This window comes from Montipora capricornis, chromosome 13, assembly GCF_036669925.1.
Source record: "Montipora capricornis isolate CH-2021 chromosome 13, ASM3666992v2, whole genome shotgun sequence".
NCBI classification, from domain to species: domain Eukaryota; kingdom Metazoa; phylum Cnidaria; class Anthozoa; order Scleractinia; family Acroporidae; genus Montipora; species Montipora capricornis.
In genome coordinates this window covers 10,874,243-10,889,242 of record NC_090895.1, presented here as the reverse complement: position 1 = coordinate 10,889,242, position 15,000 = coordinate 10,874,243, and the positions used below count along the sequence as shown (strand labels likewise).

General features: G+C 39.7%; 1 protein-coding gene and 1 long non-coding RNA gene across 2 annotated transcripts in view; one reads left to right on the top strand and one right to left on the bottom strand.

The window, feature by feature from the left end:
- Window positions 1-4,302: 4,302 nt before the first annotated feature.
- Window positions 4,303-9,319, bottom strand: LOC138028244 (uncharacterized). The gene is made up of 3 exons (XR_011127592.1): window positions 8,980-9,319; window positions 4,767-4,811; window positions 4,303-4,480 (listed from the first exon to the last, which is right to left on the bottom strand). It is a non-coding gene; the product is annotated as an uncharacterized lncRNA (long non-coding RNA).
- Window positions 9,320-9,577: 258 nt separating this feature from the next.
- The window catches only part of LOC138028419 (uncharacterized), a 13,962-nt gene continuing 8,539 nt past the window's right edge, over window positions 9,578-15,000 (top strand). Inside the window, exons 1-3 of the mRNA XM_068875957.1 lie at window positions 9,578-9,883; window positions 10,410-10,476; window positions 13,079-13,176. Of these exons, the coding sequence (XP_068732058.1) occupies window positions 13,104-13,176 (73 nt within the window). The 5' untranslated portion in view covers window positions 9,578-9,883; window positions 10,410-10,476; window positions 13,079-13,103. The remainder of the gene's footprint in view (window positions 9,884-10,409; window positions 10,477-13,078; window positions 13,177-15,000) is intronic.

The window sequence follows — 15,000 nt, the reverse complement described above, 5'->3', positions numbered from 1 at the left end:
TGTCGACAAACCTGGGTTGGCTTTACATTTGATTTTGCCGCCATTTACCGAGGTTTGCTACTGTGTTTACACGATTAAAAATTTCACCTCAGTAAAGTTGAAACAAAACCAAGGTAAACATCTCTCGTGAAAAAACGGGCTTAGTGTGTGCAATAAACGTTTGCTTAGTGCAACTGCAAGACATGCATGACATGCTGGAAGACGTCCGTCAGAGCAATTTGCAGTTAGTTTTTTGCAGACTAATAGTATTTATTTAAAGAAGAAACGAGTGAATTTTACTCAAGAGCGTGTTTTGTTATCTTTAAACTGAATTTATTACCAAAGCTTAAAAACTAAAAGACCTCAAAATGGGACAGGACATTACAAAATAATTAAAGGTGTGAACGTGAAGGGGTCTCTGCTGGCGTGACATGTGGGTGACCCTCAAATGATCTTAATTACCCCCAAAATTAACTGGAACGCTGCAGTGCCTTCTGTTTTTGTGTAACGCGTACCACAGGCAATCCAATGTACGCTTTATGGAGCGTCTTGTTTGCTTTAAGGCATGCTATGTTATGCAAAAAGCCCATGATACATTTTACTTCGCGTCATCGATGTAGGTCAGTCACAGACTGAGACAGACAGACAGACGGCCTTCATTTATGCTCCGACGTGGCAAGGGTTTCATTTGGGTTTTAAAAACAGCTCGAGGAGTTATGCAAGAAATAAATGGAAACATGTATGAATGTCAGACCTGAAAAGGTATTTACAACTCGCTAGAATAAAAGCACCATAAAGGCCAAAACAACAGTTACAACTCCTAAAAATAAGCTAATTGACGGAAACATATATCTGATATGGAACAAATGCCACACCAGATTCCCATTTTGCTCATTTGCGTTTTATTCTCGAGTGGATTATGTGCAGATAAAAAAGGAGGCCTGCGGCAGATGACTGCAGTCGACGAGGAAACCTACACTGCTCTTATTTCTTTAACAAAGGGAAAATTTGCTGTGACAGTGAAGGATCGATCCAGAGCACAGAAAGCGGCGTGCATTCGTTTCTGGCGACACACCTCTAAATTCAAAGTCCGCAAAGTTGATAGATTCAACAAGCTCTCTTTTCAAGAGAAGGAAGTACTAAAGAAGAGGGAACTAAGTGCCCTTGTTAAAAAGGAGCGGGGTCAAAAAAACTAAGATATCGGCTTATCAAGCGTTTCGAGGGTGTGAGTGAGAGGAAAATCCAAGAAATCTTGTCCGAAAGCCCCCTCAACCAGAAAATGAACGCAAGATTCCAAAACAAAGCAATAATTCGACCTATTCGAGCTAAAGCAGTCCAGGTGAGAGATACGTTAAAACTGATACTGACAGCATTTAGTTTATGTGGGTAGTTCAATTGAGCAGGGTCAACAAGCCAAGTGGCTTATCGATATCAACATCTTTATCCGGCTTTTGTCGCAAAAAGCGATTTGGGGCATTTCCTTTCCCTCCTTTATGGGGTGCTCGTTTATTGCAGTCCTGGACCACTCCTCCCTCCCCCTTACCAAATCAATGTAAAATATAGTTGAAACCACACCCAGAGATGAGGTAGCGAAATGAGATCCTTTGTGAGGAAACAGCACTGACTGATAACATTCGAACCATGCAACTTACAGTCGAAAACCCAACGTGCTCATTATATACTGAACCAATTACCTCCAGTCACTGGACTAGGGAGAGGAGGGCATTATTCAACGCCTATGGATTTGCCTCTACAGTGCTGATTTTATGTGATATCAGAGAAAGCCAAAGTGAGGGCAACTTAAAGTAATCGAACATTAATGTGAACATTGCTAAGTACATGGAAAATGTGTTCTTTTGTGTCTTCGGGTCACAAATTAGAAAGGGAATGTTCAGTGAAGGTGATTTTAGTTTTCTTTCTGCGACTATGCATAACTAGACAAAATTACACTATGTAGACCAGTCGCGATGGAAACACATAACTTAAAGCCTTTCGCGAGACTTTTTTTTATAGATTTTAAAATGTGTCATTTTTTTCTTTCTAGGTAAGACATCAACTAGACCTTGCCGATATGAATAAAACACCCGTGACGAAAAACGGAAAAACACATCACTACATTTTGACTGTACAAGACGTCTTTAGCCGATATTTATGGCTACGTCCACTTACAAAAAAGAAACAAGCCACCAGGCTGCGAGGAAGTTATCTAAACTTTATTCAGAGGTTGGCCCTCCTCGAGTCATTCAGTCCGATAACGGAGGTGAATTTAAAAACTCTGCCAAACCCTTGGGATCAAAATAATACGAGGGTCACCATATCATCCCCAGTCGCAAGGAAAAATTGAGCGATCCCACAGATCCTTACGGAAAAAGATTTCTTTCGATCTAATTAGATTCTCAAAGGTTGGGGTAAACTTAGCGTCCAAGTTGAGGGAATATCAAAAATTTTAAACGAGGAGCCCATGAATGTGCTCGGTAGACAATCCCCCTTTGAAGTGTTTTATTGTCGGGAGTCAAATGCTGGTGGAGGGAGGAAAAACCTACAAAGAAAGTAGTTCTTCTACGGTTAATACTAAATACTACTTAATACCAAAGAGTCCAACTATTCCAAGCGCGCTGACCAATCTCGCCGTATTCGCCCTAAGGCGATAACTTCAAACAACGTTTGGGATAAGAGGTACATCCGAAGAAAGACAAAAGGCGATCCCCCTTCTACATACAAAGTTGGAGAAACAGTACTGATATCCATTTTCCCGGAAATGTCGGGTTGCTCCCAGAAAAAGATTTGTTTTGGCGGGAAAAATTTTAAAACGAAACCTCCCAACTGGGAAATACAAGATAACTTTCGAATCCCCCAAAACGCAACAGCCGTGCACTCAATGGGTATCATGCAGCAGAGGACATAACTAACCTAACGGCCAGGAAAGAGGAACGTAAAAGAGCAGCTGCGCGACGACATTTGACTCAGTCAAATCAAGATAAGCAGAAGGACACTAAGAAATCAGACCATCGGAAAAAGTTTCGTATCGTTATGACAAGACAGGAGCATTATCAACCATTCCTCGATCAAGGTTACGAAGTTTCTTTCAACCCAGCCGGTGGTGGTAACTGCCAGTTTGCAGCTTTAAGTTGGTTTCTTCGACATCTTGGCATATTGAAGAAACTCTGCGGAAGGAAATTGTTGATTATCTCAACAATAATCCACTTGCCCAAGACGGTTTTCCCTTAGAGCTATTTGTTGGGGTACCGTGGTCTCAGTACTTAGCAAATATGAGGCACAACGGCGCTTAAGGTGAGCATATTACCCTACAGGCAATGGCAAACGTTTATAACGTAGAGCTGGTCGTTATATCTTCGTTAGGACCAGACGCACAAACGATAATTTCCCCACAAAATTCTGAACCCCATTGCTTCATTTACATTGGGGCATTTCGCTGAAAACGAGGGCATTCATTGTGTCTGTCTAACAGTTCCAGATAACACCGTGCAGAGCAAAGTACATTGTGCGGAAAAAGATTCAGATAACATTTTAAAGCAGCACGATTTTATTCCCAGTGATAACAACATTTTAGAGAGCCAAACATATAAAAATGGGGTGATTTCCCAGGATCACGCGGTTGAAGAGATCAGCGGAAACCAAGAGGGTCAAGAGGAAATGGTCGTATCCGTCAGCAACAAAACTGATGACGAGAATGCTGTAGACGAGATAGCATCCACAAGGCGAATAATCGCATCAGGGGCAACGCAGATCAAAATGGAAATGCGAACGACGGCGACGAGATTTCAGGAGATCACGTGGATGAAGATATCCGCGCAGGAAACTTATCGTAAATGCTATAAACGATGGCGATAGAATTTGTTTCATAGAAAGTCTTCCAATTGAAGTTCTAAGCTTTATTGTTGACTTTGCATTAACGGGAAGTCCCAGAATCATTGTTGATACATACAACAGTTTATGTGCTCTCAACACCCATTTCCGAAGACTAGTTATACCACACATTCAGAGGCTACCAAAAATAAGTTGACAGAGATATTTACATCGGACATCACAGTATGAGGGCGATTTTCAGGAAACGGGGAAGAGGAAGTGGGCTGGTTTTTGCTCTTAAGGCCATAATAGACAGGCCGCAATGGATTAACGTATGGGTATGGCTTCTTTACACTGGAACAGGCTCGTGGTTTTACGTAAGGGCTATCAAATTGAGAAATCAAAACTAGAATTGAAGCCAATATAAGATAATTATGAAGGAATTTGTTCTTATTGAATTTTTCACTTTTTTAAGACGGCCAAGAAATGATTTTTACGTTAATCAGGTCGTTATATTGTTCACGTTTGTTTTGTTTCGATGCTATTTGTGTTGACCAAGAAAGTTCAATTCATATTTCGTATTATACATTTCAAATGACTCATAGTTATTCTTAATGATCGGTAATTAATTACAGTACTTATAGATTTTGTTCTAATATAAAATTTGTTTCTGATTCTTTGTTATGGACTGTTACTGTTAACAATAAAAAGTGCGAAAACTGGCTTATGCAGAGGAACATATTTAATCTAAGGAAGGGTGATATTTCCTTCCTCATAGAAAATATGGTGGACAAACTAACAAAAAAAGACCAAGAAAATGAAAAAATTTAGCCATGAAAATTGCTTGTAGAAGGTTGAGAATCCCTTGCCCTATTCAAAAGGTTGACACGGTTATTACATTTAGCGCTAAGTTGTATTACATTTACGGTTGGTATTACATTTAGCGTTGTTATGACATTTAGCGGTGATACAGACCTTACCTTCTATCTCTTCCCAGTCTGAAGATTGGAGTTGCACTTTGCCCTCTGCGAAGAAACATAACTTACACGTGATTCATACTTGCAGCCGGTAAAATTGCAAAAGCCGAGCCGAAAGCTCGTACGCTTCAACTTTCTATAAGTACTGTGTATAAGTTTTTAAAACTAGTTTAATAGTATAACATAATATAATATATACTCAACAAAATATCTTGTTTCTGATCGGCCAATGGCGAATGCATAAATAGGTTATAGAGTGCAATCCAAGTTATAAAGTGCAAACCGGAAGTTGCTATGGAAACACCGGGGAAGCGCCAAATTTGAACACCAAAGTGAAAAAAAAAAAATGGCTGACGGTCGGTTTACTTTGTCAAACCAAAACATCGTTGAGCAACTTAAAGAAAATGCAAAAAACAAAAACACGTTGAAAGCTACACAGACCTGGTTGAATGTCTGGCAAACATGGGCGACTGAAAGAAAACTAAACCCAAAACTGGAAGAATGCGAGCACGAACAAAGCAGCGCGTTTGAGTAATTTTGTTGAGAATATAATAAATAAAAATCGTATGAACCTGCTCGTGCATTCGTGATTTATGGTCACTCGTGATGTTTTGAAAGTTCTCAAATTGTACTCGCCTACGGCTTGTGCAATTTTGAAAACTTTCAACATGGGGTGGACACTATATTTAAACCATACAATACCCTCAGACAACTATTGTCGTTTCCGAAAGACCCACAGAAACAAGAAGACACTTGTGGCCCTATTTATCGGGTTAAGTGCCAAGGGGTGGACTGTGGCAGCTCGTATGTGGGAGAGACCGAGCGGACTTTGAAATCGAGGTTCGCGGAGCATCTTAGACCAAGCAGCGCTTCGTCTGAAGTCTCACAGCACATACACAGGGACTACCCTGGACATAAGGTTGAAGTAGAGGTGTTAGACCATGAAGATCGTTGGATAGAGCGGGGCATCAAAGAGGCCATCTATATCCGGGTTCATAGGCCGGACTTGAACCGTGACACTGGAAGATACCTGCTCCCCCACATCTGGGACAATCTGTTGCGGTCACGTGTTGCTAAATCACGTGACCGCTAACAGTTTACCGGTTCACAACATTGTTTTTCATTTATATGTGAACAAGCCTCCGAGAAGGAGCCGAAAGCTCGAACGCTTCAACTTTCTACAAGTACTGTGTATAAGTTTATAACAGTATGTTTTTAACTAGTTTAACAGTATGTTTTCACCAGTACAGAGTAACATTCATAAAAGTATATTATATTATATATATTATATTGGGCTACTCATGTGTTTGTTGGACCGTGACTAAATATCGTGAAAGGAAGAAGTGGTCCTCGCTTTTATCTAGCCTGCGAAAACGTCTGCGCTCACAGGCTATCATTTATCTAGATAACTGTCCATCAAAGACACCTTCAATGGGATTCGAATCTATGGACTCTAAAATATCGCAGAGGTCATGGGCTCGAATCCCGTTGAAGCAGGGAAACTGATCCATTAGAAAATTAAAGTATCAGGAACTAGTGCTTTTTCAGTCAAAGATGCTTTCAAATCTCACGTTGTCGAAGGAGACGAGTCCATTATCACCTTTGAACAAGAATTGTATCGTACAGGGTATCGTGTACCCGGGGTGCCAGAGGAATTTTTCAAAGCTCCGAGAGTTGGAGACAATGACCGAGTTCCGAGGTCGTTACTTTACCTTCGACACGCGTAGAATTGTTTCGCACCTTACAAAAAAAATTCCTCCGGCAACCAGGGTAGGTATCGTGTAGAATGTATTAAATTCCAGAAGTTGCGTTACAGCGGTACGAGCGCGCGCAACTCGCTCATGTTAGGCCTAGTTTATACGTCGCCCTATCGTCGAATTTAATTCAAAGGAATTTATATTCCATTAAATTCGTCCTTCCATCGACATTAATTGTACCGTGGTTTTACGCGTCGAAATTAATGGGTTGAATTTTGGTCGATTTTACTTCTCAGCCGGAATGCAATATACCGGGTCAGAGGTATAATTAATAATGTGCGAAAACAATCTATGCATTTTAGTCGACCCGACACTGGTGCGACGGATAAACTGATGATATTTTATCCGTCTTCTTAAGACAGATAAAGCGTCTAGGACGAATTTAATATGACAGACGAATTGAACTCGTTTTAGACGACGCTCGGAATGATTTCCGTACAGGTCCCTACTTCATTGTGCATACAGAATAAATTAATTATTCATTCGCGCTATTGTTTTGTAGAACAATACGTATACCCAAGAGAACCGAATATATACATGGGTAATTTGTACTTACGGGATGAATAAAAACGGATCTCATTTTTCTCTCCCTCCCTCCTTTCCCTTCATCGCCCACACCGTTACTCGTTTTTGTCCCAGCTTTCCCCTTTGTATCCCTTCGTCTTGTTCTTATTTCCAGATCCCGCTCGGCTTTTTCTGCCATTTTATCCCATGATATGTCACTCGCAGCTTGCCTTGAACTCCGACCCACTGTAAGCCTCTGGAGTACTTGTCCCTGTTCTTCACCACTGAGCTAACGTGTCAAGTTGTAATTCACACCTTGAAAATGATATTTATTTTGAATTCTGGCTGACTATTTACATAACAATGATACGTAATTATATATACACGTGCCACGCCGAGCACCTACAATCGAACTTACACTTGTAGGTTACCGTTAAGAGATCCCTGTTTTACTACTCTTGACACAACCCATCCCTTTAATAATGCTAACCGTAACCCTAATTACGACTAAAGGCACTGTTTAGGCTTAAGATTAGTCCCTGTGATAGTTTTAGGTTTTCCAGTATTGCTGTGAACTGTGACCTGCTTTTCCTTCATGCCCCGTGCGTGCGGCACACTTATAAGTTCACTGCGTGGAAGTCTGATTGGTGCATCTTTCATGGGAAACTTTCACGCACGAGTTCATTGCAATTAAAATCGTTTCATATTCCCTTCTTTTGAAGCAAACTTTTGTCTTCGTAATAATCAAGATGGCTACCAAAGTAAAAGGGTCACAGCAATGGGAGATTTGATCATTTGGAAATTGTCCCTGCTTTATAGCCTTTCCAGAGTTGTGCATAGAGTGGTGCAAAGAAAACAATTTACTTTACTTCAACAATTTAATTTACATTCGTATTCCGTGTCCAAAACCTGTGTGAAAACGCAGTCAGTTGGCAAAGACAAAGTGCCGCATCGGGAGATGGATCTGTTTCGCGATGCTCAAGAAAAAACTGCAATGGATAGCCTTCAATCCGCCAGAACACATATTAATTTTCTGACCGTAAACTTTCCTTGAAAAAATATTAGCCCTAGCTTCCGGAAAGTTTACAACTGCCTACAAGACAAGGGCTAACATCATCTCACCGCAGTTAACCATGCCTGAACTTCGTCGACCCAGACAAACGAGCTCACAGCAGGCATTGAAAAGACATGATGGGGAGTGAAACGAAGTATGCCTCGTACGGGGACATCCATGGATCTCTACCAAAGCTATTTACTTGGAAGTATCATTGAGCATATTGCCGATCTCTACAAAGAGCGATAAATCGCAAAATCCCTCTAAATGCACCGTTCGTGATCCTAAATACAGGAAAGGAAGAAAATATACACTTTGCAGTGTCTCGGCGAATTTTTAAGCAGATAGGAAGAACAATTTCACGATAAAAAGAGCAGGTAGGTTTGGTTTGTTTGTTATGTTTGCGAATCTGAACCCTATTACAACGATTGCTTGAAACTCCACTTCTTGCGCTTATTCTAAAACTGAAAAATGGGTACAATTGCAGGAAAAGTGCCGAAATTGCAGGAAAAACTGTTCGATTTTCCGTATTTCAGACAGAAGTTCGAGAGACTTTTTTTTAAGTCCATATAGACTTAGAAAAAAACCTCTAACACAGAGGTCCAAAGGACTTCTATTGTTATCGCTATTGTTTTCTTGAAACAAAGGAGTGTATGCATAATGAAGTAGGGACCTGTGCGGAAATCTTGCCCGACGCTCTACCGTCGAATTTATTTTAAAGTAGGACCTGGAATTTAAATTCGTCTGAATTAAATTCGACGATAGCGCGACGTATAAACTAGATCTTATTTGTGGCTTCAAAACCTCTCTCAAAGTTGGCCGCTTCGAGAAATGCAAAGAGAGAAAAAGACTATTGACACTGTCTCACTTTTCAATATCTGTGTACAACTAAAATACCTACCAGCGTAACTGACACATCCAGGTCCCTGTTGTTCAAAGGCCGGATACCTTTATCCCACGGATAAGTCACTATCCGTCAGTTTCAGTCTCTGCAAATATTTCAGTATTTGCCCTCGTGACCGTGAATATAGGTCATGTAGTTAAAAGGCGTGTGAGAAACTCTTGGCCAATGTTTAACGTGAAGTATATTTTATACTCTGGATAGTGACTTATCCACTGGATAAAGTTATCCGGCCTTTGAACAACTGGGGCCAGAGATCGACACACGCGCTAACACTTGGGTGTGAATCAGAACACGTCACTCGACGCTTGCTAACATGTAACGATGTAACTGCGGAAAAAATTCACGCTGATTGGTAAATCACATTTGAATATGTTTGTCCCAATGGAAGAGATATTTGTTTCGCTCTAATTTTCCATTAGTTAGGTTTACCAAACACTGAAACAAATTTGTTCTTTTCGACGTACAATTATTTTATTTATTATTCTCAGATTGAACTTTAATATTAATAACGCCATCTCGACCGCGACTATTGAATACGCATGATTTAATAATATGTATCTTAAGTCTGAAATTACATACACATTGTATCCAGTTTGAGAACAAAGTTCAAATGCCCCTAAATTGCCCCTTTCTTTTATTTTCTGCACCCTTTTCCGGGATATGTGAATTTTAGGTCTCAAATACTTCCGATGGTGTTGGTTCTAACGTTCGTACGTTTTTGGTGCCAATGGTAAAATGTTGACATGGGACCTTTGACCACAGCATGCGTGAAGTGATACCATAATCGCTTTTGTTCAGTCGTTGTGATTGTCTAGCTCGGGTGTAGTCACCATTCATTATAAAAGGGGAAACCGGAGATATTTCTCCGTTTGAGTGGTCCAAGGAAGAATATTCTCATAAGGTAGGTTTTGCCCCGCAGACCCCAGCAAGCTGTTAAATTATGTTAGGGGAAGTGGATGGGGAATTAGCATCAAAACCATGGTTCAGTGCTAAAATTGCCACTTCTTCAACTTTTGTAATATAATTCTAATTTCATTTTATAGTTGCATCACCCGTTGTAAATAGGACACAAGCTATGCGCTCTTCGTTTCCATTTGAAATTTAGATCTTCAGTGTTTTTTAAGTAGGCAATGTATTTTAATTGCCAAGTATTGATTATTTGCAATGGACTTTGACAGTAAACTAAGCTTCCTTGCTTTGGTGTTGTGTCCCATGTACGGTACGAAGAGCGTTGCGAATGCTTTATTACAACATTTTACCTTATCACATGTGGAGCAAGAAGCACTCTTTTGAAATAGCAATGACATTTGCTAATTTTGCTGGAATTTGGAATTTCAACTGTTGATGCCGACCACGTGAAAAGTAACCCAAAAGGGAGATTATTATTTTATCCGTTAATACTCCTCAATAATTGTTTTGGTTTTCAGAGAGGCCTGCTGGAAAGTTATCTCTATTGTGTGCTCGGTGATATTTTGGGAAAGTGTTGCTTGTCAGGCAAGTTACTCTATGACACCGAAGTATTATTTAAGTTTTTAAAGCAAACAGTGTGCATTTGTCCTTGACACATTTTTTTTTCAACACAAAGTAGGAATAGCGGCCAGAACGCACAAATCACCAAATACTCCACTTAATGTCTCACTTTTTTCAATCTTTACAGAGTGTTTTCTCTTGACTTTCCTTTTGTGCACCTTTTTTTCAATTACACCAAAACAATATGGCCGCTATTCATGAGGGTAAAAAAGGTTTTAATTTGACGTGTTTCATGATCACCATTAAGTAATATTCTTTCTGTTGGTAGTAAAAAGTCCACGTTGTTGAAACAGGACCAATTTAAGGAATTTGAGACAACCGGTGTCGTTTCCTTCGAGGATGTTTCAAGTGACTAAACTGGGTCATGAGTTACGAAACATTTCAATGTGTAGATTTCAAAGTTCCATTTTTACTTGATTTCGTTCTGCGGGTTGGCTCGCAACGACACTTCCCTTTGTGCTGTTTAAGCGTGCTCCCGGAATATGCGTGGTTCTTATTCCAGAAATCGGTTTCACATTACGTAACTGCGACCTTCGCAGCGGTAAAATAGACCTCTTATGATAATGGCGGCCAAATAAAATATTCTTTTGTTTTAAGGCTAAAAAGCCTTTCTAGCCTCACTACGATAAGGTTTCAAAAGAATATTTGTTTCAAAATTAGGGCAGCAGGACTAATTAACATAAATACAAAAGAATGTAAAAGTGGTCGCCATTTATGACAGTGCTTGACTTTTGTTGGTCAGAGTACTGCGTGACCCCCGCAAACTGAGTGACGTCCATTCTTCTGGAAGTAACATTGCGTGACAAATCCGTTGGGATGATCCGAAAAGGGATCACTGATCCAAGATCACTTGGATCACGGCGCATCAAGGAACCACACTGGGAAAGGATTTTTCAGTTCCTTTGATGCACCATGATCCAAGTGATCTTGGATCAGTGATCCTTTTTCGGATCATCCAAAAGGAATGCACCCTTAGTAATTTAAAGTGCTATCTTTATTCCCATGTATTCCTCATGAGCGTTAGCCCTGGTTATGGAAATGGCCCCAAGCAAGGACCAGGGCTCAATTCCCACCATTGTCAGAGTTTTCCTTTGTCCTTTTGTGTGCCTCTTTCCGTTACAAGAACCAATTGTCACATGAATTACATGGGAATAAAGATAGCACTTAATTCGGCAGGTCTAAAACACGGATCAGTGTACATGTCACTGTGTTACAAACAAATAAACAACAACAAATGTGTCTCCTAACCCTAGTCACTCCAAAGATGTTGTTTCAGTTCTTGGGCAAACGTTTGGCTTAAATTGTTCATCCGTGAAGCAGGGACTTCTCGACATGACCTGTGAATGTTTCCCGTGTTTTAGACACCCTTACTCATTTCGGCATAAAATTAAGCTTTATGATATTCCTTTTGAAAAAACCTACCTTCTCTCATTTACTTGTACAAAGCCAAAAAAGGTTGCGAAAACTAATTGGGGACACTAACGAAATTAACTCAAATCGTTTAACAATTATTGGACGAGGTTGAGCATGATAGCGGTATTTATTAAGGCCAAAGTTTGTGTTATCTGCCTAAGCCGAAGGCCGAGGCGTACAACACAAACTGTGGCCTTGATAATTTATCGTTATTGATTTATTATGCATATTCCTGAGCTGCACTTGTAACGACAAGAGGACTGACTCATCCTTTTCTTTGGATAAGCGGAAACTCAAAGAATGTTTCTGTGGTTGGCAGAGTCTTCTTCCTCTTCTCTGCTGGTTAGTGTGTTAGGTGACGTCACTTCTGCATGCATAAAACTATTGACTGTAGGTATGACGTCATTCTACATATGTAAAATCTGTTGTCTGTAGGTATGACGTAAGAGAAACAGAGCAAGCAAGAATTAGTTGCGTGCTTATAGCCAATCAAAATCGAGTTGGTGACACCAATTTATAATAATAACAATTATTGGGCGAGGTTGACCAAAATATCGTGATTTCTCAGTGGCAAGCAGAAGAGTTGCCGAAGGCTGAGGCAAATAATTGATCTGCGATACACTGACAAATCACGATATTTTGCGATAACCGAGTTCAACAATTGTTTTATCATTTGTCATGCCTTTGATTTTTACAATTCCCAACAATTAAATCACTTTCTGAAAGCTCAGGAATGCGAAGTGCCATGAGCAGGATAATATTTGCAGCAAACTACTTATTTGTAGGCAGTTATTTGCGGGTCATGTGGTAGGTTCTGGGTAAATGAAAAGGAAGGAAAAATACATCGAATGATTAAATCAAATATTGGTTTTTGTGGAGAGGGGAAAACCGGAGTACCCGAAGAAAAACCCCTTGGAGCAGTGAAGAGAAACAACAAACTTCAACCTACATATGACGCCGAGTGTGAGAATCGAACCCCAGCCACATTGGTGGGAGCCGAGTGCCTTCACCACTGCGCCAACCCTGCTGATGGCCGACTGACATGTGGCTACGTAAAAACAAAACTGCATTTCATTTTATTCCTGATTAATTAATAACTTGTAATTATTTGCATATGATATGATGGATATCCTCTCTGCAATTACATTTGTAGGAGACCGTTTGGTGAGCGTGATCTGATGAACACAATGGTTGAACTGAAGTTTCTCAGAATTTCCCTTGGCTTAGTTGTCGTAATATCGTTCCTCATGCGTAAGTGGTGTGGTGTTGCCAATCTTCTGTGTTGTTGATCACCTCGCATGTTTATAAGATTCACTTCTGGCCAATTGTCTATTACAATTGTGCCCAATTGTTCACGTTTACAGCAGCTTACACTATGAAAAGCTCGTGATATTTATAGATATATATATTTTTTAGTCTTTTTATTATATCCATAATTGTAAATAACTATTTTTTAACTTTTTTAAATTGTTTTTTAATCTTAGTTTTTACATTTTTTTCCTTTGTAAGGCGCATTTGATCATATTCAAATGTTAATTTGCGCCTAAGAAATATTAAATATTATTATTATTATTATTATTACTATTATTATTATTGGACGATTGTTTGTCTTGAATGTGAGCAAAAACACATTTGAATTCATAGTTATTTATGTTATGTTTAGACATTATGAGATGCACCGAGGCATAACAACTAGTCATATATCCACGTAAAAGCTAAATCGGATACACCCTAACCTGGCCCTAATTTTCCTTTGGGCTCAATTAGGACTTAACATAGACTTGCTAGTCTTAATTTAAGTGCAATAAGAGCTGATTTACCATACCTCGCAGATTTTGAAGCAGGTCGGAATAGGTGAATAGGTGGTTTGAAACCATTCTCTAGGGACACAGATAACAATGCCTTGATGTAGAATTGCTGGTGGACGAACGAAAGGAGCGAGTGAGAGATCTTTTGTTTTCGCCCACCAACATGGCCGCGATGACGTAACGTGAAAACCACCTCTTGCCATACATATGGCCAAAACTAACCCCTGCCGAAGCCCATTTATTGCGTGCGTAATAAATTGATTTACGTGATTACTTCGTATGTCTCGCTGCATGGTACATTGTGCATTTTATTTCATTTTGTAATAACCTTTTTTTTGGAAATTCGAAATGGTGAGGAGGTTATTCAATGGGCTCCATTCGAACTGCGCAAATCAAAACAAGAGTCGACTGAAATTTCGAGAAATAATTTGCACCTTTCTTTCCAAAAGACGAAGGAAAATGCAAACTAGATGTAGCATTATGCAGAACAAGAGCTAATAGTTAGGAAAACCACCTAAAGAAAATATACTACTGTAGTTACGAACGGGAAACTGAAAACAAACATCTAGCTGCAGCGAAAAGGTTGTTGAACTCACTTGAAACAAGAACGTCAATAAAAAGCTGTGGAAATGCGATAGGTGAAACGAAATTACGCGCCTATAAAAATATGAAACTAGAAGTAGTCATAGATTAAAAAACCGGCGTATCAGAAACTTGTTTAGTCTCGGGTATAGTGACGCCATGTTATTTCAGCTCGATCCGGTGACGCAGTCTTGTTATGCAATCGAGATTTTATCCAAACAAAAGCATTATGATTATCACAAGTTTGCCAAGGTGAAGTGAGAACTTAGCAAACGACAGTAAGCCATCGGGGGAAATGGTGCGACATTTACGCATATCAATGAGCCATTGCAGCGGACTATTCAAGCGTGAATGTGCGATAAAAGCGTCAAAATAGTAAAGAAAATGGATGTTTAGGGGGCGATAGACTGACTAAAATCGTCTTTTCTGGACGTAAAAATGCAATTTCTTTAACATGATAGAGCGGATTCTTATACTTAAAGGGTTAATATATCATGGTGGCCTATTTTTAAGTGAAATAAACGAGATTAAGTCGTAGACTTTTTACTTTGAAAATCGGGCTTTTTGCGATATCGGCAGTACGGAAAAAGACCCTTATTAGAGTTACACATCGATTTTCTGCCAAACTAAGGACAAATGTTCAGATGGTAGAGCAGATTAGTTAATACACATGTATTACCTACAC